The sequence below is a fragment of the Ovis canadensis genome, chromosome 7 (genome assembly GCF_042477335.2).
Source record: "Ovis canadensis isolate MfBH-ARS-UI-01 breed Bighorn chromosome 7, ARS-UI_OviCan_v2, whole genome shotgun sequence".
Classification (NCBI taxonomy): domain Eukaryota; kingdom Metazoa; phylum Chordata; class Mammalia; order Artiodactyla; family Bovidae; genus Ovis; species Ovis canadensis.
The window spans coordinates 91,201,904-91,226,450 of record NC_091251.1 but is presented as its reverse complement, the minus strand read 5'-3'; the positions used below and the strand labels follow the sequence as shown (position 1 = coordinate 91,226,450).

General features: G+C 44.6%; 1 protein-coding gene across 1 annotated transcript in view; it reads left to right on the top strand.

The window, feature by feature from the left end:
• Nucleotides 1-19,071, top strand: part of DCAF5 (DDB1 and CUL4 associated factor 5) — a 94,340-nt gene extending 75,269 nt beyond the window's left edge. The window contains exons 8-9 of the mRNA XM_069595129.1: nt 8,612-8,739; nt 14,416-19,071. Of these exons, the coding sequence (XP_069451230.1) occupies nt 8,612-8,739; nt 14,416-16,185 (1,898 nt within the window). The 3' untranslated portion in view covers nt 16,186-19,071. The remainder of the gene's footprint in view (nt 1-8,611; nt 8,740-14,415) is intronic.
• The last annotated feature ends 5,476 nt before the right edge of the window (nt 19,072-24,547 follow it).

The following is a 24,547-nucleotide window of genomic DNA, read 5'->3' as shown; positions in this document are numbered from 1 at the left end:
CTCTCCTCCCATTACTCTCATAGACGCATTCACTATCAGGGAGTCAGACCTGGGTATCTGCTCTTTCCTCCCGAGTAGTTGGAGGAACAACTGGTTTTAATTGTTCACAAGTAGTTGGTTGCAAACACATGTGAAATACAGATGATGAAAGAAGAATTTAGTGTAATTGACTCTTTTGTACAATTAAGTGTTGCTGTCTGTGGGGCTCTTTGAGCTTTACTGACAGCACTGACTGTCCCCATCTGGCTTTTCTTAGCTCTTAAGTGGTTACATGATCCCCAGGAAGCAGCCACTGCTCTCTGTATTGTCAGTACCCTGATTGTATTTCTCCTTATGGTTGGAAACTTGGAGCCCTGGGAATGTACAGGCAGACCTTTTGGAATTACTAAGAGATTGTTAGGACAACTCTTTAGATATAGTGAGGAAAAGTAGTGGTCTCTTGCCCCTCGCAGCCCTTCTTAATTTCTGCTGGTAGAGTCAAGAATGAAATAGATTAACTGCTTGAACAGGTACTTACCAGACCTCATTTTAGTAGATAATAGCTTTAGCCTTCTCCTTCAAGCCTTGTTCCAAAGAATTTAATTTGTTCACTTACTGAGTACCCTTAGATAAAATGTTATGCAAATCCTATGGGTGATTGAAAGATAAATGCTTTCTTGCCCTCCAAGAACTTCTAGTCCAAGAGAGATGAGAAAAGGGTGTGTGGGGGGGAGGGGGGTGTGTGTGCGCACGCGTGTGCGCACGTACTAAATTTTAAAATGGGTTCCAAGGCCTATAAAAAAGATATTTAAGGAGAGCTTGAACAGATTTGGGGAATCAAGTCAAGTTTTTATGGAATTAGTGTTTCAAAGGACCATGAAGGTAGGTAGAATCTTAGCTTCTTTATTTCTCTGCTCCTACTGTAGTCAAAAATGTTATAGAAGAAACATCCAAAATTGACATCAGGAAGATGGAGAGAGACACTTGGATAATCCACATGTTGGATGTTGAAGCCCACTAGTGGAGATTAGGTTCTTTTCCTACATTCTTATATTCTGAAGTCTAATGCACATGCCTTTTCATTCATTCATCAGATACTTGTTGAAAACTTATCATGTGCTAGATAGGCACCGTTTTAGAAACTTAGGGTACAGCAGAAGAACAAAAGATCCTTGCTAGAATGGAGCTTACATCCTAGTGGGGGAAACAGACAGTGAACAATAGCTACAATAAATTATATCATGTGTATAAAAGGTTAGAAGTGCTTTGGAAAAGGAAAAATTAGAACAGAATGAGGGAGATAGGAAGTAGTATGGGGAAGGGAATCAGGGAAATGTCATTTTAAATAGGATATTCAATATAGTCCTCATTGAAAAGGTCACATCTGAATAAAACCTCATGATGGTGCGGGAGCATTGCAGAAATCCAGGGTAAGAAAATTTCAGGTAGAACCACCATGAAGGTTTGGAAGTGAGAGTGTGCCTGTTATGTTTGAAAAATGGCACGGAAATCAATGTGCTGAAGCGGAATGAGAAGGGGAAAAGAACAGGGCTTAGTCATAGAGGTAAGTGGGATGTGGGGTGTCCAGTCATGTAGGCTCTTCCTATAAGTGAAGTGGGAACCATTGGAGAATTTTGAGCAGAAAAGTGACTTCATCTGACTTGTTTTAACAGCATCACTCTGGTTACTGAGTTTTGAGGGTAAATGTTGGGAGTGGGACTTCCAGCGATAGAAATGAGGAGAACCAGTAGGATTCTCTCATAATACAGGTTAGTAAGTGATGGTGGTTTGAACCAAGGTAATAGGGGTTGGAGTCTAGATAGGTTTTGAAAGTAAAGCCATCAGAATTTCTGATACATTAGATTGGGAGAAAAGGTGAGCAGGTAGAGTCTGAGATGTCTCTAGAGATGTTGAATAAACAGTTTGGATATAGAAGTGTAGAGTGCAAGGAAGACCTGGACTAGAGATAACATTTTGAGTTTTGGTATCGGCACGTAGGTGGTGTCTGAAGGTTTGGTACAACATTGGTAGTATCTGAAGCCACAGACTGTATGAGGTCAGCAGTGGGTGAAGTGAGTATAACTAGTTGAAGGGAAGGGGACCAAAGACTGAACCCTAAGGCAGTCTAATGTCAAGAAGCCAGGGAGAAGAGCCAAAAAGGAAATCAAGAAGGAGTGCCCATCATATTGAGGTTTGACAGGAAACAACAAAATTCTGTAAAGCAATTATCCTTCAGTAAAAAATTTACAAGAAAAAAAAAAAAAAAAGGAGTGACCAGTGAAGTAGCAGGAAACCCATAAGAGGGTGAAGCCTAGGAAGATGATGGAGGAAAACATCACACGAGGAGGCAGCTCGGCTGAGTCTTGCCAGTAATGAGGCGAGTAGGGTGAAAGCTGAATTGACTGTTGGATTCTTTGGTGAAGAACACCGAGCCCAAGTCTTCCTGCTGCGAGGGGGGCTAGGCGATTACAGAGTCTTGAAGTCAGTTGCGTCATTGAGATATTTTCAACTTCTTTCTCTATAAATTGGTGCCACTCGTTTACGCCCTTGCTTACCACCTTGCCCCATCAGTGTGTTCTGCAGCCTTTTGTTTCCTACCCTAATCTAGAGCTACCAGATGAAGTTCTCCCATGAAATGCTGAAAGCATCTCCTGTACCATAATCTATGTTTTTTTAACTTGAGTATTAAGTTTTTTAAAATACCACTCTTAACAGTACATGCGTGAGTCCTAAGTCATGTCCAATTCTTTGTGATCCCTGTGGAATGTAGCCTGCCAGGCAGGCTTCTCTGTCCATGGAATTTTCCAGGTAAAAATACTGGAATAGCTTGCTATTTCCTACTCCAGGGAATCTTCCCAACCCGGGGATTGAACCTGCATCACCTGAGTCTCCTGCATTGGCAGGCGGACTCTATTAACTACTGAGCCACCTGGGAAGCGCCGCTCTTAACAGTGTTCTTCACTAATTCCAATTTAACAATCATTTGTTAAGTCCTTAAATGTCCAGCTCTTATTATCCTTGGACATGTCAACATATAAATCTTGGAAGATCAAGGATGTTTACCCTCTTCATGAGAACCCAGAGCTCTATTTTTTTTTTAAACACAAATCTATCTCCTGCTGTCCTAATTTCTTATCTTCCAACAGACCCTTCCAGTCATCTAGTCCCTGTTCCTGGTTCCTCACTCTTGGTTTCAGACTCCCCCTCCTTAATCTCTGTGTTGTCCATTGTTTCTCCTTCCCATTCTCGCAAAGGTGTTTGTCCTACCCATTAATTAATGGACTATTAGGAAGGAGTGGAAAATTCTGAGAGATGGGAATACCAGACCACGTAACCTGCCTCTTGAGAAATCTGTATGCAGGTCAGGAAGCAACAGTTAGAACTGGACATGGAACAACAGACTGGTTCCAAATAGGAAAAGGAGTACGTCAAGGCTGTATATTGTCACCCTGCTTATTTAACTTATATGCAGAGTGTATCATGAGAAACGCTGGACTGGAAGAAACATAAGCTGGAATCAAGATTGCTGGGAGAAATATCAATAACCTCAGATATGCAGATGACACCACCCTTATGGCAGCAAGTGAAGAGGAGCTAAAAAGCCTCTTGATGAAAGTGAAAGAGGAGAGTGAAAAAGTTGGCTTAAAGCTCAACATTCAGAAAATGAAGATCATGGCATCTGGTCCCATCACTTCATGGGAAATAGATGGGGAAACAGTGGAAATAGCATCAGACTTTATTTTTTTGGGCTCCCAAATCACTGCAGATGGTGACTGCAGCCATGAAATTAAAAGACGCTTACTCCTTGGAAGAAAAGTGATGACCAACCTAGATAGTATATTCAAAAGCAGAGACATTACTTTGCCAACTAAGGTCCGTCTAGTCAAGGCTATGGTTTTTCCTGTGGTCAAGTATGGATGTGAGAGTTGGACTGTGAAGAAGGCTGAGCGCCGAAGAATTGATGCTTTTGAACTGTGGTGTTGGAGAAGACTCTTGAGAGTCCCTTGGACTGCAAGGAGATCCAACCAGTCCATTCTGAAGGAGATCAACCCTGGGATTTCTTTGGAAGGAATGATGCTCAAGCTGAAGCTCCAGTACTTTGGCCCCCTCATGCGAAGAGTTGACTCATTGGAAAAGACTCTGATGCTGGGAGGGATTGGGGGCAGGAGGAGAAGGGGATGACTGAGGATGAGATGGCTGGATGGCATCACGGACTCAATGGACGTGAGTCTGAGTGAACTCCGGGAGTTGGTGATGGACAGGGAGGCCTGGCGTGCTGCGATTCATGGGGTCGCAAAGAGTCGGACACGACTGAGCGACTGAACTGAGGAAGGAGTGGAAAATCCAAAGACTGTAACAAGAAAATTAATACTGCCATTTTACCCACTTTGATTCGGAGTTTATTTCAGAACAAGATCTTTCAGTGTCCTGTCCTGTAGTCAGTCCCAAGTGCTGTTGAGGTTCATGCCCTAGCACAGTGGATAAGTTTGTTTGAACCAAAGCATCTAGAAATCCTGACCAGGGTGCTTTTAGCTTCTGAGTTGAAAACATCCTCATTCTTGGAGGACTTTGTTGAAAATGAATGAAATTGACAAGAAACAGAAGTAATTGAAGTTGGCAAGAAGTGGGAGTGGTGTCCTGACCCTCTTGAGAGGCTTGAGGGGACAAATCTCTGGCTGAATCTTTTGAAAAGAGCATAGTTAAGAAAAGAGGGCAGTGAGCACATGTAGGCTTATCCTTTGTCTTCTCTGTGGGAACATTTGGCCATGGCATTTTAGAAAGGTCTTTATCAGGGTTCTGAACAAGGTGTTTTTTCTAAGTGCCTTGTGTTTCCTAGAATCCCAAGATAGTGAGTGAACCACTAATGCTGGAGTCTTATGAGATGGCCCTCTCACTCATTTTCTTTTCTGAGGTCTTGGCAGTAGAATAGAGAAGTAGAACAGATAAGATAGAACATTTGCCACCTCCCTAGTATCCCTTCTGAAACAAAGGAAAGATGGATGTATGGAAACTTTGACCTCAACTTAAAAAGAAACCTACAAAATGGTACCAGCCTGTTTGTCTGAGCCAGCCAGAGCAGATGGTTTGGAGAAATGACCATTGGTTTCACAGAACTTGATAAACAAATGGCAGCTCAAGAATGACCAAGGGTCTCATTCTTGAATCTGTGCTGTTTTACTTATTGGTACCATTACTAGCAATAACGTTGTGACTTGGCTCAGTAACCATGGGGTGGGCTTGAGCCTTACCAGGGCTCTTACTCACAGATGAGTGATGACCCTAAAGGGAAATTATGTAGGTTATGTAGTTCTTGTCAAAAATATTCCCCGCCTAAGTTTTTTCAGCTTGATTTTGCTATTGATGGGCAGGCTCTGGTTAGATAATGGAGGAGAGGAGAACCCAAGTTCTTACTGGTATTGGCATCTTGGCATTAGTCATTTGAGACTCAAGGGATCTATCTGATTTATACACATCTCCAGAACTGATAAAAATTTCTTCTCTAAACTCATTCTGTGTAAATTGTACAGTAGCAGCTGTTTTCAATCACTTGAAACCTGAAAACTGGAGAGGGACTATAGCGAACCTCTCTAAAGCCTATTCATTGCTGTGATTCTGTGTATAGCCGGGATTACTTTATACAGATGGCAGCAGTAATTCTTTCTGTACCTGTTTCACTTTCAGTCTCTTGGCTTTATTGACTTCCTCCTTTTTTTCAGGTTTCTTGGGTAGGAAGGAGAAAGTATCTTGTATTAAAATTACTGCCAAGAAGAGAAACCAAATGAGGTCACAGCATGTGAAAGAGCAGTAGAAACAGATTTTTTGTGGTCTGAATTTTTCAAGCACTGATACCCTTCAATTATTCTTTAGATCTGAAAGTTAGTGTAATTGTATTCTAAGTCATCTTTGACAGAAAGATTGGTTTAGTTAATAAACCCTGGTTGTATGGTTGCTGTTTCTTTAAGATGAGACCTTCCATCTCACCAAAGTCCTCCTTTAGTGGTACTTACTGTAGAACTGCCCTCTCCTGAAACACTGTCCATTCAGCAGTGGCTACCAGCTTTAGTTATAGCAAGTGCCTGCTTTAGTTCAGGCGTCGCACTCCAGGTTCTCGGTGTGCATGAGATCCAGTTCTACTTCATAGACTATTTAGTGTTGGCAGTGGGATGAAACGTCCTGTGCTGATACTATAGACCTTGCACTCGGAATACCATTGGACAGAATCTTTTCCTTACCCCCTTCTGCGTGTGCTCAGTTGCTCAGTCATGTCCAACTCTTTGCAGCCCAATGGACTACAGCCCATCAAGCTCCTCTGACCCATGGGACTTTCCAGGCAAGAATACATGAGCGTGTTGCCGTTTTCTCCTCCAGGGAATTTTCCCAACCCAGGGATCGAACTCGCCTCTGTTGTGTTTCCTGCATTGGCAGGTGGATTGTTTACATCTAGCGCCACCCAGGAAGCACCCCACCCCCTGTTAAATTCAGGACTTAAAATGAAAACCAGCTTATATGATGACTCCCAGAAGGATTTAGAAATTGGTTATGACCTTCTGACTCTATCCCTATTCAAACCTTTTCATCTCTTAAAGGCCACTTATACAATGGAAAGGATATTAGGCATTAAAACCAAAGAGACTCTGGTTCAGATTCTGGCTCTGCCAAGCTAGTTGGAAGAAGTCACTGAAATTCTCTGAGTCACTTAAATTCCTTTTCTTAGAAGCAGAAGGATTCAACGATATTGGTACTAGGTTCAAGCATAAGTTTTTTTGCTATTGACCACCCCAGTGGAGGTATGGATAGGAGTAGGCTGTTGAAACGTAGGATTGAGAAGAAATCCATGAGCCAGATTGCGGCTTGTTGAATCAGCCATTTATAGAAAAGAAACAGACCCAAAGGAACTCTTTGGGGGTGTATTGAGACAACTGGTTTAGATTCCCATGGATCCCTCTTAGTTCTCTCAAGTTTCTTTTTGTTTTGACTAGGCTCAGGTTACCTTCCCCTCCTCCCTCGCGCCTTAGGAACCTGGTGCACTCAGGATGCCTAGGTGTTCCCATCATGGCAGCCTACCTGGGTGCTTAAACCTTCCCTGACTCTTTTGTCTCCATAAAAACATACCTATGTCCTAGTTACTTTCTCCTCTTTTATGGTTTGTTAGCAAATGTGATGATGTTGGGCTGAAATACGAATGGCTATAAGTGTATTGTCCATCGTGGGTTATTCAGATATTAATAATGTCAGACATGGGGCAAAATTTAGGGAAAGGACATTTTTGTCACTCGGCAAGTAGAGTAAGCACCTGGTGCTAGCCAAGTTGACACCACTCAGAAGCAAATCAGTGCAGTCTCCCAACCTCTTGCTGTTGTAAAAAAAAAAAAAAAAAAGATATGTTATGTACATGTCAGTAGAGAGGAATATCTCTCATGAGGCAGGAGAGGTGAAAGAGGAGTTGTGTCAGGAGGCCAAAAGCAGAAGACACCTTCTGCAGAACCAGATTATCCCTAGAAGAGGGATATCGTTCTAGCCATTTTCCCTGCAGATAGTGAGATGAGAAGTGTTTGGCATGAATGTTTGAACTGAGAGAAGTTGGCCCTGGGGTGGAGCATGTGGAACCGAGGTGGTGCTAATGGCACTTTGTGCCCCAGCGATGCCGTGCTCCTGGCAGGGTCTGCGAAGGCTCTCCCTACTTAAATAAATGAGCACTCATTTGTCTGTGTCTGTATATCACATTTTGCCAGTTGACCAGGAGCACATGTCAGCCTGTGTGTACTGAGCTGTTGATGGCTGCTTAAAAGTGATGACTTGGGTACATGTGTCCTGTGGGAGTGTGATGCCCTTACCAATGAAGTTGAACCTTTAGATTATCCCAAGTTCATAAATGATGACATTTTCATCTGCGTTATAAGTTCTAGGCCTCTGGTACTTTTCTCATCATTGAAAAAGAAAGCCTATAGGATGGTCCATAAGATACTGCTTTCTGTCAGTGGTCTCTATACATGATGTCTTCAAGGCCCACCCTATGTAATTTTCCATACTTGGACTCTGCTTCTTGTGAAAGTGACCCGTATCTCCTTGCTTTATCCTTAGTTCTCCCTGTCAGAGTGAAGAAAGGATTTTCTCCATTATTTCCCAGAGGTTTTTATATGTCTTGTTTGCTACTTTCATCATAGAAATTGAGGGCAACTGGATCAGTGATGTTTTGGGTACACTTAAGTAATTATATGCTTCTGGTTCTTGCATGTCCCTGGCTTAGCTGCCTAACTGTTCCCAAGCAGATCAGTCTCATTTTGCTTATGACTGGCCTTTTCTAAGGTAACACTGGGATTCTATCCTAGGGATCAAAAACTTGAGAAGTGTTTTAAGTGGCTGTGGCTTCATTGACAATGGAATTGCAGTGGGTGGGTGTGGGCAATGCTTAAAGGCTAAATAAAGGCTCTGGGTAAGAGCACATATGCTGAGAGATATTTCATCTTCCTTCTTTCCATAGCAACTTTATCTGTAAGATTAGGCATTCTGCTGGTGATACAGTTAGTAAAAAATGTCAACTCTGGTTCAGAGCTGTTTGTTTGCCATTACTGGAGCCTGTTTACTTCCATCTGTTTCATCATTTGATTTTTTTTTCCTTCTGTCTTCCCAGGTGGCATTGGTAGGGTGGTCAACGGAGCCTTCATGGTGCTGAAAGGGCATCGGTCTATTGTTAACCAGGTCCGATTTAACCCCCACACCTACATGATCTGCTCTTCTGGTGTAGAAAAGATTATCAAGGTGAGGCACATTCCCCTTTTGTCCTTTGAGAGAAATCACTGCAAGTTCATAAATGGAAAAAAACAAAACAATGTATGTAGCACGTCATAGCTAAACATACTAAAGGTCTATCAGAATTCTTAATTATTTTGACATATTACAACATATGGAAAAATTGATGTTATAATCAAGAGAGTGGTTTTTAAACCTCCTTTCAGAGGGAACTGTTTTCTTAAAAATTAGTCACGAGGCTTTGAAACCAGATACTACCTGTATGCTGCTGCATTTCCAATGGTGTTTGATCTGGAGTCTGATGAATTCTGCTTTCCAAACCCCATCTCAGATAAAGAAGCTACCATCTCCTCAGTTACTGGGTGTGCACTTGGCATTAATTCCTGTACTCATATGGCACAGATACAACAAGTGACTTCCAGAACCATAGCTAACTTGTCTCAGGACATATCAAAAGCCACTTCATGTGGTTGTGATTGAGGATGAACACTTGCATCAATTGCACATTGACTGAATGAACGTAACCCTGCCAAGGGATATTTTTAGAGCTTGTAAATGAGAGAGCCAGCCTGGCCTGTGTCCATGGAAGGATGGCCCACTGCCCATCACTCACATTCCAGTGGACTGCTAGTAACCCTTCTCCACAGCTGAGAAAATGAGGGCTCAAGGCAAATGATGAATTCCTGAGGACCCTGTGATGATGTGACTTTTAAGTAAGGATAGGTGATATCTCCTCCCTCTTCCCCCCAGCAAAACATAAAACTCCTCACTTTCCCCCAAAATAACAATTGAAAACTTGAGGGAGATTTCAGGGGAAATGTGAAGATTGATTTGTAATAAACGGATAGTTTTCATTTTCTTTTGTTCTCTTTAAAAAAACTATCCAACTTACGTCTGAGGCAGAGGAAACTATCAGAAATGTAATGTTGGAGTATGGGTCAGTATTTTTATTTGTCGTTATTCCAACTCCCTTTATTTAGGTTTTATTGTTGATCAGGGCTGACTTTCATGATTGCATACATTTATTTACCCATAAATAAACAGTGCTAGACCTAGACTTAGATTGTTTTTATTGACTTTTTCTTTTTGCAGAGGATGAGATGTAAATTATAAATTTACTGTTTGGGGTTAATTATAGCTAGTAGTGGTAAGGCCAGCACAGGGCCCTGTTCTTTGTTCTTGTCGATGTCTAGCCACCCTTTCTTTGCTAGTGGGAAGGCAGCAGTGGCCTGGTGCTCCTGCTGTATTTGTTCATCTCAGCAGTCCTTCACTTGGGTGATCACTGAACCGGCCTGTCCCTTGCATATTGCTTTCCCTTTTCTTTTAGGGTGTGACTCACAGGTTAGTATAGTACCATGTCCTCCATAGTCCTATTGACATCATTCTCTTTATCAGGGAACTCTGCTTGAGCATCTCCTTTAGAAGAGAGATTCCTGCTTGGCTGATGCCCTAGGATGCTTCTGTGCTAAGTCTCCCCAGTCGTTGTTTAGTCAGTTGGAATCCTTACCCAAGAGGTCAGAGGTTGGAGACTAGCCAAGTTCTTAAAGGAGAGAGTATTTTCTCTGTGAAAATATTCAGACTGAACTGTAGAACTCATTGCTCCCAGGTCCCAGTGGAGTCTGAGCCCTGCCCCACCAGGAGGCACGTTTAGCCACTGGAAACCTTAAGTCAGTAACAGTTAGTACCCTTGGGCAGTGAGTCTGTCTCCCATCTGTCAAGTGAACGACACGTAGGAGTGCCTTACAGGTTACCTGTGCCTGACAGTTTCTGTTTTAATAAAAGTCACTTTCAGGTATTTACTTGGCAGTCCAGTGGTTAAGATTTTGCCTTCCAATGCAGAGAGGGCCAGTTTGATGCCGGGTCAGGGAACTACAATCCCACTTGCCTCGTGGCCAAAACACTCAAATATGAAACAGAAGCAGTGCTGTAACAAATTCAATAAAGACTTTAAAAATGGTCCACCGCTTAAAAAAAAAATCTTTTAAAAAAAAATCTCTTTCTTTCTTGTGTTTTCTCTGAGAGAGTCAATGGCTCAAAGAGCATCATTCCACCATACTTTAATCCAGCCAGCCTCTGTCTCCACCTGTCTCTGTTTGGTCCACCTTCTCCTTGACTTGTCCTTTACTGATGCCTTACTAGCCTGAAAGAAAGGAGTCAGAACCAGGCTCTTCTCACCCACAACAGATCTTATACTCTCTTGAATGCCCACACTTAGCAAAAAATGGGGTTATTTGGTAGTTAAACATAAGAGAGAGAAAGATGAACAATTGCTGGCTTTTTCTTTTTCCTCAAAGACCAGTATTTGTCTATTCACCCAGTATTTGTGAACCATACCTACTATGTGTGATTTGCGATAGGCCCTGTGAGGAATGCAAAGATAGGTAATGCAGGTCCCCATAGGAATTGATGACCCAGTAGGAGAAAAAAGAAATAAAAGTAATGAAAAATGCAAAGTACATAAGAGATAGAAACATTGCTATGTGGGGAGGCAGAGATTTTTTTTCCCCCCACCTGGGGTAATCTCAGTACACTTGAGCTATCTCAAGGAATACTTGAACTAGATTTTGAAGAAAAAAGTCTGCAAAAGAAAAGAAAGGAATAAGATGGGAGAGCCATTTTAAAGAGAGAGATTGGATATTTCGTTATTTTACTGAATCAGTAAATATTTATTGATCACCTACTGCACTCCAGGTAGTACGCTCATGAGTCAGTGCTCACAAGCAGCAAAGCATAGGGCCTGTTTAGGAAATGATCATTTGGCCAGAGTGAAGAGCACAGAAAGGGGAGGGCTCAGATGTAAGGCTGGGAAGGTGTAGGCCACACCTGGGCCCAGGGAGTCTTGGAATCCAGATTAGAGAGTGTGAAGCACCCCTGAATGACAACATAAGTCTCTGCCTGTGTCGTTTTTCTTGGTAGGTGGCCAGATGTCTGAATTTAGTATAATAGTGCAGAGAGAGAAGAGGGTTTAGAGATGCTACATCAAGCATGTCACGGTCACCTGTGTGGGTCAGAACACTTGTTACTGAAATTGCGTTCCATTTCAATGATTTTTGAATGAGAATTGAACTGCATCTGTTTGCTCAATAGCCTCTTGAGCTAAACTTGTCACTGTCACTGGGCTTCAAGAGAAAGCCGCACATCCCTCCTCCTTTTCTCATGAACCTTGTCCCATGAGGAGGGATATCTAGCCACAGTTCACATGCAACAGAAAGCTGTGCTTTCATTGCTTCACTTCTGAGTTGTTGACTTTCAATATTAAAAAGATAATTTCACAAATGTTTGAAATTGATGTTTCAAGGATGAGAACTAACATAATTGGGATGGTCAGTGCCTCTGGTGTTCAAAAGTCTGTTTGAGGATGAGTCTCAAACCTCCAGTTGAGGTATTCGTTTGCCAAATGAAGGAGGAAGCACTGCAGTTATTGGCACTTTGGCATATGTTACATCATTTCATCCTTCTCATGTCTGCAACTGAGGAAAGAGGCTTCAAGGGTGAAGTCCTTTGCTCTGGGCCATGTGAGTGAGAAGGCTCAGGTTCCTACCTGTTCTGCCTCTCCCACAGCTCTGTGCTATAGGTCCCTTGAGGACTGGAGCCTGGCCATCTGGGATGGATCTTTTGTTTTGCTCTGAATCTTTGGGTTGCATGAGACCCATCTAATTTCACTGTTTAGATGGGGAGCTGAGAAAACTAGAGCTGTGTGGGAACCCACACTCAAGCCTCTTGCCTTCTGATCCAGCATTTTGTTCCATTACTCCAGGCTTCAGGAATGAAAGTCTACCTCAGCTTAATACATTCCAGAGTGCATATAAATGGCAACTTTCAGTATTATGATTTTCATTCCTGAAGTGAAGATGTAGGGGGCTGGGTAGTAGACTAAAACCCAGGCTTGTTGGATAGTTGGGCCAGCAAGCATCTCACCATGAATGTTTCGTTCTTTTGTTAAATTCTGAGTTTCTGGGAAGTACATAAGGATTTATCTTCATATTATATAACATGGTTAGTAACATTTTCCATTTTTAACTGCGGGAATGAGATTTAGCCCAGTGTATAGACTACGACTCCAAAGCATCCTAAGGGCTTTGCTTGTTGAACCTTTCAGTTTTTTTCCTAAGCCACCAAACTTTTATTCCCAGAGACATCTGTTTGCAAAGATAGTCATTTATAGCTTGAGCCTGTTGCTAAAGACCAGATCTAAATGTTTCCCAAACATTGGGTCTCACAAAGAATTTGAGAATCGCTTCAGACAAAGCCTTTATTTTTTGCAACTTATTTTATGCTAACTATTAATATATTTCAGTGTTTCTTAAAAGTTGGTCCCTCCACTTTCTCACTCCTCGAGTGCTTATTAAAAGTGCAGAGCCCTGGTAACCTCCCCATGACTTACTGAATCAGAATCTCTGAGGGTGGGGCTCAGGAGTCAGCGTTTTAATTATTCTTCAGGTAATTCATGTTCACACCAAAGTTTGAGAATCACTGCCTTAACACTCCCCTGGGTGAGATTGTGAAGCTGGGGGTGGGAGGACACCTGAGGAGTTGTAGGCAGAGGACAAAGTTGAAGGAGGAATGAATCTGAATTGGGAATTGGTGAAGAGACCTAGCCTAGAAGGTTTCTTCAGCCCCTCTTAAACTGGGGATCCTCCTGAGAGATGCTACCTCCCGGGAGATCAAAGTAAACCATGGAGGGAGCGGGCCTCAGGAGCATGCTCACAGGAAGGTGAATTTGTCCTTGGATAACTTTGGGGAAGCAAAGCCATTGTCTTGATAGAGGATAGTGAACAAAAAGCCACTGCTTTCTGGGTTGGGTGCCATCTAAAGATAGACAGGAGCCTGTTAAGGCAAGAAAATCACCTGGAATGTCATCTGAGTTGCCATAACTACCAGCTGATATAACCGAGCTTCTCTGTGCTGCTAAGGACCAGTCTGGCAGAGTCAGGTGAAGCTAATCGTTCTCATCTGCAGTGACAGCTTAATTACCTTGAACTCCACTTTTGCATAACTTAATTCAGCTCATAAAGCTGGGCTTCTGCATTCAGACAGACTTTAGTCTGAATCCTAGTTCGGCCACTTTTTGGCTATGAGCGCCTAGGTCTGACTGTGGAGTGGAGGGCTCTTAAGAGATGGGTCTGTGGGCTTGGAGGGTGAGTCCTGCCTATTCCAATAGCTAACAGAAAAGTTGGGGAGCAAGCAGGCAGCTCCCTGGTTAAGAGAACCCAGTTTCCTGGGTAACTGATGCCTGCATATCCAAGAGGGAACTGCAGTGTAGGCAGTTGGCTATTCTTACCAAGCTCCAGTAAGCAATTCCCATTAGTTAAAAATAGAAATGTTGCATTTGGGGAGAAGTAGTTATAGGCTGAAATATTAACTGTTGCAGAGGACTGACTGCTGGGTCTGTTTTCACTTTGGAAAACAATCTTCTGAGAGTTTTGAACACACTGGCCAATCTTCAAGTCATCCTCTGTCCTCAGAGATTATGTAGGGGGTTATTGTGATTTCCAGGCTACTGGTAGAGGAAGCTAAAGGGGAGGGGGGCAGTGGGAGTCATGGTATGTGTTTATCCTGGGCCTAAAGTTGGTTAGCAAGTCCCGGCTAAATGACAGGGAGAGTCTGGGGAAGCTCTTAATGGCCAACTGCTTTAGAATACATTGCAATCAGGCTTCCTTGGTTTTGTTTTTACCTTCTGTGCAGATCTGGAGCCCATACAAGCAGCCAGGATGTACCGGAGATCTGGACGGTCGGATTGAGGATGATTCTCGCTGTCTCTATACCCACGAAGAGTACATCAGCCTTGTGCTGAACAGTGGGAGTGGCCTGTCTCACGACTACGCCAACCAGTCTGTGCAGGAAGACCCCCGGATGATGGCCTTCTTTGACTCCCTGGTGCGTCGCGAGATCGAGGGCTGGAGCTCTGACTCGGACAGTGACCTCAGCGAGAGCACCATCCTCCAGCTGCACGCGGGGGTCAGCGAGCGCTCCGGCTACACCGACTCCGAGTCCTCGGCCTCGCTGCCCCGCTCCCCTCCGCCCACAGTGGATGAGTCTGCCGACAGCGCCTTCCACCTGGGCCCCCTGCGGGTCACTGCCACAAACGTGGTGGCGTCCACCCCGCCACTGCCCTCGTGTGAGGATGCCACGTCTCGCCAGCAGCGCCTGTCTGCCCTGCGGCGCTACCAGGACAAACGCCTTCTGGCCCTTTCCAACGAGTCTGACTCTGAAGAGAATGCCTGTGAGGTGGAACTGGACACAGACCTCTTTCCCCGGCCACGGTCTCCCAGCCCCGAAGATGAGTCCAGCAGCTCCAGCAGCTCCAGCAGCTCTGAGGACGAGGAGGAGCTGAACGAACGGCGCGCATCCACCCGGCAGCGGAACGCCATGCGGCGCCGGCAGAAGACACCTCGAGAAGAGAGGCCCGGCGCCCCGCCCAAGCCCACCGACACCTACATTGGCGAAGACAACTACGATTACCCCCAGATCAAAGTAGATGACCTCTCTTCCTCCCCAACCTCCTCCCCTGAGCGGAGCGCGTCCACTCTGGAGATTCAGCCAAGCCGAGCATCGCCAACTTCCGACATAGAGTCGGTTGAGCGGAAGATTTATAAAGCTTACAAGTGGCTCCGCTACTCCTACATCTCCTACTCAAACAACAAAGATGGAGAGAGCTCGCTCGTGTCTGGGGAGGCCGATGAAGGGAGGGCGGGAACCAGCCACAAGGACAACCCAGCCCCTTCTTCCAGCAAGGAAGCCTGTCTAAACGCGGCGGTAGCCCAGAGGACCCAGGACCTGCCGCCGGAAGGCCGCAGCAAGGATGCTTTTAAAGAGGGGACTTCTGCCCTAAGCCCCAACAATGGCCCAGGCCCCGAGCCCAGTGGCCACCCTTGGGCAGAGGCCCCCGAGGATGCTTCTCAGGACTCCAACAATGGTGGCACTGTAGAATACACTTTTGAAACCAAGAAGCTCAATGGAAAGGCCCTAAGCAAGGCCCTGAGCAGCCGGGCTGAGGAGCCACCCTCCCCTCCTGTCCCCAAGGCGTCTGGCTCCACTCTGAGCAGCGGGTCTGGCAACTGTCTCAGGACCCAGTCTGATGACAGTGAGGAGAGGAGCCTCGAAACCATCTGTGCCAACCACAACAATGGACGCTTGCACCCCCGCCCCCCGCACCCCCACAACAATGGGCAGAACTTCGGGGAGCTGGAGGCACTGGCCTGCTCTTCCCCAGGACGTGTGGACACTGACCACGATAACTTGTCCCTGACAGGGATACTCCTACACAAAGATTGTTGTGGGTCTGAAATGGCCTGTGAGTCCCCCAGTGCTGGAACGAGAGAGGACCCCACTGACCCCCCAGACACAGACAGCAGCAGAGCTGTTCATGGCCATAGTGGCCTCAAGAGGCACCGAATCGAATTGGAAGACCCAGATTCGGAGAATTCCTCCTCAGAGAAGAAATTAAAAACATGATAAATACAAAGGGAAAACAAAAAGCTATGAAAAGTAGCTTTACAAAAATTTTAAATCCTGTTTAGTGAACACAGAGGAAAGGAAAAATAGTATTAAAGGCACGTAAAACCAGGGCCTGGAATTTTGTGTCTGATGCTGCTCCCTTCTATTCAACAATGGGTCTGATGTTTAGCTGGCCATTGGTCGTGCTGCGTTAAGAAAGGGAAAAAATGCAAGTGAGTCCTTTCTAGTAAGACTTGAGCATAGTGTACCTGTGCAGATTCTGTTACAGTAAATCCTGTTGAGATGTTTGACTTTCCTCATGTGTGTACACTGGCACGCGTGAGCTCACTGTCTCAGACTTTTCTTTCCATTCTCCATCAGAAAGGCTCTATGGATCTGTGTTTTTTGGCATCTCACCTCGTTTATATGCCATAGATGTTCTGGTTTTAATGATGAGTGCCTGCTAAATCAGACTGTGTTGCCAGTGAGTAGTGGATTTACACTGAAAGAATGGAGATGAGTGGAAACAGGCCTTCAGCCCACTGGCTGTGCTGGAAAGGAAAGCATGGTTCCTTTCTTAAAGAAATCTTCCATGTTTTCTCAGTGGCACTTCTTCGTTGAGCATTAAAGTAGGTGTAAAAGGGGAGCGTTTTTCATGCTAATGAGAGGTTAGCAGTTAAGACCAGATTCGAGAGGACATAGATCCCTGGTAAAGTTCACTGGTTGCAAATTGAGCAGTGGTGCAACACCATACTGTAGGGGGCCATAAAATATAACTAGTTGTGGGTAACACTTTAACAAGTTAGGTGCTAGTTCCTAAGAGGCACTCAGAAGGCCAACAGGCACTTCCTAGGCCCTGCATGGTGGCGTCTCAGCCTGTGGAAAGAAGGGGAAAGACAGCTCTCGAGAGCTTTGTGCTCAGACTACTAAAGCGGATGTTATAGGTGTGTTAATGAAGAAGTGTAGGGAAGAGCAGAGTGTGGTATTGCGTTCATTTGATATAACCTGAAATGATCGATCAGAGTTGGTGGGCCTGGCATCTTCCCTCCAACCTGCAGTCCACAGAGCCTGCGGTGTTGTGACTTGATCTTGCAGAGCAGGCATCTCAGAGTAGCAGATTCTTATTGAGTAGGTCCCTCAGGATGCAGAGAAAGGAGAGAGGAGTCACCGGCTTCTAGAGGAGACTCTGTTCATGAAGGTAGATGAAGATTGAGAGAAGAAAAGACAAGGATCTTTTCAGCATTGCCGTGGTAGTTACAGTCACTTGGTTATTAATGAAGACTTGTACAAGACAGGGAAACCTAGAATGACGGACAGCTTGTTGGCATGGATGTCATGAAAGGGCAGGAGAATGCTGGGAAGAAATGACGGAGAGAGAACACTACAGCTTCTTGAGCACAAAGGTGCTGGACAACTAGGAGCCCAGCGCCACTGGCCTAGAGAGGTCCTAGCTTGTGACTGGTGTGGCCTCACGAATCCAGCATTCTTTTTAGGGATGAACATGTCCTACTGGAACTGGGACCAAGGGGAGGGAGCCTGTGGAGGATGAAGACGTGGACGAATTTAGTGACCAGGGGAAGGGGGGTTATTTATAAAGGAAGGTTGTTGATCTAAGCCAGAAGGAGGGATCATCTTGCTAAGCTTTGTGAAAAGAAAGACGTGCCTGGTGTGTGTGCTGTGACTTGGCTGTGAAAACACTGTCTGAGGAGGAGACAAAGGAGTGTGAGTAGCGGTGGAGATGCTTGCAATTGAACAACTGTAATCTCACCAGGGAGTGGGTCAGTGATTCTGTAACCAGTAGAATTACTTTAATCTGTAATCAGAACAGTTCTATGATTTGTCTTTGACTATACACAGATAATTGTAAATTCCGGTTTTATAAGCCCAAGTCATTTTACATTTGCTTTTCCAAAATTTATTATTAAATTGGAATTTTTTAATCCTTTATATACAAAAAAAAGATATGATCACTCAGTGTGTGTTTCTCTTCCCCTTCCTAGTCAGCATGTCCAATCTTTTTGTTTTATATTACTGCATCTAGTCAGTAGCTGGCCACTTCTGACTTCTCTGAGGACAATCCACATGTCTTCCTGGAGAAAAAGAAGTAGGTGAAGCTCCCTTGAGAACTAGCCACTGGGTAGTTGCTCTTCCCAAATGCAGAACTTGATTTTTTCATGTTAAGAGCCTTTATCTCATTTGGATACTTAGAAAAGAGGTCAAAGTTCATTCTGGTTCAACTTTAGAATCCAGGAAAAGATGTTTTTCGCAAGGATGCCTTCCATCCTTGGGAGACACCCCGGATTCTGCTTGCTAGGAGCTCGGCCCCACAGCGTAGCCACAGAAGCAGGCTGAGAAATGCGTGTCTCTGTAGCCATTCCACTCTGATCCCCAGAGATCTCCTGTCTGTGATCATGGTCTTTCAAACCTGGCAGGAACTTCTACTTCTAGAGTCCCTTTGCCTAAACTTGTAGGATTGAGGCCTCAACTTTGGAGAGACATTTAATCCCCAGAGTCTTCCGTGATAGCTATTTTTACTAACAGGGCGGATGGCACCTGGTTAGGTTTGAACTATTCAAAGGTGCCTCTTATGGGTTTTTTCTGCATCCTGTACATAAAGGTTTTAAGTGGCTGGTCCAGATTTATAAAATTGGTTCCCTCCACCTTATTTACCACCTGGTTTTGTAAGTAATTCCCATGTCTCTCTGACAACAGGTAAATGAGTTAAATGAGTAGTGGGCTTGGGGCAAAAGAAGGTTGCAACTGTGCTTGGTTTACTGAGCCCGGAGTCCTTGTTTGTCAAGGTGCCTTCCTCTGCTGAAGCCTTACCTCCTCACAAGCCCTGCCTCTCTCCCAGCAACGCTAGCTCTTCTCTTCTGTATATGCAAATAAACCTATTACTCACTTCTCATGGCTTCCTCTTCTCTTGCAGGGAAGACTCGGTTGCTTAGACACCCCTCCTCCTTTATTCCTTTCCTGTTTCAATTCTTTGCTAATTGGAAACTTGATTCAAAGCCACCCTGAACACTAGGAGAAAAGCTGTGGTATACTGCCTCGATGCCAGTGGTCAAGGTCATTTCTAGGTATTGGGACAAAGGTCACATTAGGAGCACAAAATTTATAGAGTTGGAGGAAGTATCTACTTGATCTCTTTTCCCAGGCTTTATGAACTCAGGATAACTGAAATCTTGGAATTGACCCTTTTGTTAGAATTGAGGGAAAGATGCAGCAAAGTGATATTGAAAACAGCCTCCAAAGAATTATGTTTTCTGATGTTTCCAAATATTAAGTTGCTTTTCCTGCCCTCTCCCAGACATGCATGGTAAACTTTTAACAGAAATTAAAAATAAACCCAACCCATCATATATCCTGCCTATAAAGCTGCCTCCTTCAGTTAATTGAAAAGTTCTTGCTAACCAAAATTCTTGTGAGGAAAATCTATACTGCCAAAGGAAGACTATCCGTCCCTTATGACCTAAGCAAGGCAACATGCCAGCAATTGAAATACAAAGGTGAAATAAAGCTCGGTGAGTCCGAACTTGCCCACAGCATCAGGATAAGGGCTTTGGACAAGCTGTGTGGTTCTCTCAGGCAGGATGTTTCCGTCTAAGTGCTCATTTGTCCTTGAGCACTCATGCTGGAGTAAAAATAACATTAAGTGTCTTGGGAATAATTTTGAATTTCTTCAAAGTACAGTGCTTCCCACATGCAGCAGAAGAAAAATGTATATGAAAAGAAAATCTAAGCCATCTGTACCCTAATTGCCTTTCACTCTTAGTAAAAAGGTGGTAAGATGCTTCTCAGGAAGGAGGCTGAAAGGCAAAGATAAACTTCACTGGGCCAGCGCTGACATGGCCAGGGACAGCAGGAAGAGTTGGTCAGTCCTGTTCACTCAACAGAGTTTACTTGAGCTGTGCAGCAGGGGCCCACAGTGCTTATCTACAAGACGGTCACATTGTAAGGAAATCGAGTATCTAGTATTTCAAATTACTGGGAAATGACTCCTTTCTGGAGCCCAAAGCCATGAGCTAATGGAATATTCCAACTGAAATATAGAATGCTAGCTTTCAAGTCTCCCTGTATCTGACTTTGTCAGTACCTCCACCAAGGCTGGAGAAAGGCAATACAACAGAAAGTTGCCTGGGTGCTAACCCAGATCTTCAGCCATAAGATATTCTTGTGGTCCAGGGGAGCTAACATGGAAGATGTTTGAAGGGAAGAAAAGGAAGGCTGCAGTAGAAGGAGTGGAACGCCAGGTGCCTTCGCACTGCTTTCCAGACCCGCAGAACTAGCGCTGAACATGCCACAGGTCAGCCTCAAACACTGGGTCATCAAAATTCTTGAAAATTGCCAAAGTTATAATGGAAGTCAATAAAAGTGAAGGATTGGTTTGGGAGAAATTCGCTTTGCTAGAATGCATACATTCCAAGAAAAAATAATCCTGAGAACCAGCACACTGAAACAGGTACTCAAAACAGATGAGTATGCAGTTGTTGCTGACTGGTGTAGGCTTTCAGAGGGTAACGTCTCCCTGTTGGACTAGTCATAGACGCTATGGTCCGTGACACTATTTGGGGCTTACCCTTACCACTTCTTAAACTTATTTTTTCTTTCAGAGTCAAGTGTTTTTTAACATTTCTGGTCTCTCCAAGACCCCACCTTAAATTATTAAAGCTAATGTCTGTTTTCCCTTCCTCATAAGAGAGACCTGTGAGCAGGATAGAAATAGTATTGAAATAACAAAAGAAGTGGATTCTGTATTTATTCTTCAATGGAGTAGCTTCGTGAACCTTGGGAAGATCACTCAGATTCTTGGGAACTGTACAGTCGAGGTCCCTCTCAACTCTAAAATGTCATTCTTTCCATACTGTTGCAGGAAGTTGGGGGGACCCTTGTAGGGCCCAAGAGTGGGCTCTTGTCTAACACTCAGAAATTAATTGTCTGAGGAGACATGTGCTGACAAAGCAAGAAACTTTACTGGGAAAATGGGCACCTGGGTGGAGAGCAGGAAGGTAAGGGTACCTAGGAAGACTGCTCAGGCACATGGCTTGCAATTTCCATTTTTATTGTGATGGGATTTAACTTCTGGGTTTTCTCTGGCCAACCACTCTGAGTCAGGGTCATTCCTGGTACTCCATGCATTGCTCTGCCAAGATGGATGCCAGCGAGAAGGGTTCTGGGAGGTGGCAGGACACCTGGCTTCTGCTTTCGACCTTTCCTGAATTCTGGTTGGTAGTAGCTGGTTAGTTCTGTGCTCCTCCCCAAGACCTCCTGTCGTAAGATAACGTGCAAATGGCTACTGTGGTGCCTGGCCAGGGTGGGCGGTTTCAGTCAGTGTGTTTCCCCTAACAATTCCACGTACTATCTGCATCCCATTCCTATGAGTTCTCATTCCTGAGACATCACTGTAGTGCCACCAGAACCAACCAGTGAGCCAAGATCTTTGGTAAGTATACAGCTGCTCAGAACCTCAAGCTCCTCATGTGTAAAAAGGGGGAAAGTGCCAGTACATTGTTAGAGGATAAACCATCTGCACACGTGCATGCATGGGTGCGTGCATATTATTGTGCCTTAGAGCCCGATGTATAGAAAGCACTTAAGTGTTTGCATTCAGTAGCATATCCTCTCTACTCTGCCCTCATTGCTTGTTGATAGCAACCATGAAGAAGGCTTTTTTGGATGGGATCTGCCAAGGAATATAGAAAGTAAGTTCTTCAGAGAAAGAATTTACTATTTGTTGGCAATCCTTGGGGCTTCCCAGGTGGCGCTAGTGGTAAAGAATTCACCTGCCAATGCCAGAGATGCAAGAGGCATGGATTCTGTCCCTGGGTTGGGAACCCCTGAAGGAGGAAATGGCAACCCACTCCAGTATTCTTGCCTGGAAAGTTCATGGACAGAGGATCCTGGTGGGCTACTGTCCACGGGGTCGCAAAAATTCGGCCACTGAGCATGCACGCAGATTCGCCAAAAGCAAACCTTACTCTGCGATCATAGAAAAGAGTAAATTATCCCTATTATAGTGGACCAGGCTGAGTTTGAGCCCTTGGACACTGCCTCCAACTTGGGGAGCCAGCTGTCTAAAGGCTTTGTCTAAGAGCTTCTAAAAAAGAACCAGACTTGGCTGACAGGGCCCATAGATCCTTGCTCAACTATAGATCCTTGCTTAACTATAGATCCTTGCTCAACTATAGATCCTTGCTCAACTATTAGCAAGGCTAGGGGGCGGGGGATACTGGCAGATTTTATTAAACTACTGTCTTAATATGGTGGTACTGGAGATGACCCAGACCTCAGGAGCTGGGACAGCGAACTTCTCTCTGGCCTTGAGAGCTAAATTTCCTCCATCTGGCCATGGGCCAGCCCTAGAGAATCAAGGAAGTGGGAAGCCATGGAAATGTTCTGTGTTTGTGCCAAAGAAAAGTTGACCAGAGTTTTCCATGCAGGATTGTTTCACATGTGTATGTGTGTTAAATATTTTGTAACATCTAATTCAAGAAGAAGTTCAACCATAAAAAAAAGAAGTCCGACTAGGCCAAGAGGGGAAACAGTCAGAGTTCAGTCCCCGCTCACTAAAGCCTCAGGCCAGATCTGGAATAGAGATCTCAGAGCACAGGCCTTTGAAGAGGGTAAGCAGAGGAATAGGAGAAAGGAGGGATTTGAATTGCTGGTGGAAAAGAGACAGTGAAATTATACTGCGGTTGGGTGAGGCGGGGAACTTTTCAAATAAAACGCATCTGCCTGAAGAGAAGCTAAAGAAAGGGTAGGAAGGGCTGGTCCTGAAGGGTGGAGTGCGTAGCTGTATTGCCCAGTCTACCCCCTCGTTTCTGAGGAGAGCCCAAGGCCAGTTAGTGGCTTGGCCTGGCCTCTGAGTCTGACACCTGCCTTACATCTTGCTGTACCTAGATGTAGTTCTTAGGGGGAGGAGGAAGGGGGCCACTTACCTTGATCTCCCCACCTCCAGTGTGACTCCAGCAGGGGTCTGATGACAGTACACAGCCCTAATGGGGGATTGAAGATGGCCTGTAAGGAGGCAGGGCAAGGAGGGAAGAGCCTTGTGCAAAGGAAAACCATAGACAGCTGAGCTTGGCCCGCCCTCACCCTCAGAAAATCAACACCAGGGCCCTTACCCTCATACTAACGAACGTGACTTGTCGCTGCACCTCTCAGCAACTCTGGCGGCTTGTAGGCTGCTGAGTGCCATCCTGATGTTTCAGTGCCCAGAAAGGTCAACAAATCTCGGATGAGTTTCAGAGGGGAGCAATTAACGTCTTGGGAGACTGGAAGAAAAGATCAAAGGGATCAGAGGATGGCCATTAGGTTTTTTATTTATTTTTAATTGAAGGATAACTCTTTACAGTATGGCATTGGTGTCTGTCGTACATCAACATGAATCAGCCATAGGTATACACATGTCCCCTGCCTCTTAAACCTCCCTCCCACCCCATCCCACCCCTCTAGTTTGTCACAGAGCCCCACTTTCAGTTCCCTGAGTCATACAGCAAATTCCCACTGGCTATCTATTTCACATATGTTAGTGAATATGTCTCCGTTCTACTCTCTCCATTCGTCCCACCCTCTCCACCATCCCCGTCCCCATGTCCATAAGTCTGTTCTCTGGGTCTGCATCTCCACGGCTGCCCTGCAAGTAGGTTCTCAGTACCATCTTTCTAGATTCCGTATACATGCATTAATATACGATATTTCTATTTTTGACTTACTTCACTCTGTATAATAGGCTCTAGGTTCATCCATCTCATGAGCACTGACTCAAATGTGTTCCTTTTTATGACTGAGTAATATTCCATCGTGTCTATGTACCACAGCTGCTTTATCCATTCATCTGTCAGTGGACATCTAGGTTGCTTCTGTGCCCTAGCTATTGTAAATAGTGCTGCAGTAAACATTGGGGTACATGTAACTTTTTTCAGTTGTGACTTTCTCAGGGTATATGCCTATGTGGGATTGTTGGGTCATATGGTAGTTTTATTCCTAGTTTTAAAAGGCATCTCCATACTGTCTTCCACAGTGGCTGTATCAATTTACATTCCTACCAACAGTGCAAGAAGGCTCCCTTTTCTCCACACCCTCTCCAGCATTTATCATTTGTAGATTCTTTGATGATGCCCATTCTGTAAGCTCATTAGGTTTTAGGTATGTTGGCACTCAAGAATGAGAGAAGAACTTTCCAGTTATAAGCACCCAAGGACCAGAAGAGGAAGGAACACATTTCAAATGGAATCTACCCAGTTGGAGACCGAAGAAGACTGTCCAAATCTGTGTACTCATCTTGGAAAGATCCTGGTAAGATCTTTCTCCTAAACTAGCTGTGAGAAGCAGCTTACAGTTCAGATCTCATCATCTTTATCTCAGTTTTAAACTTCCC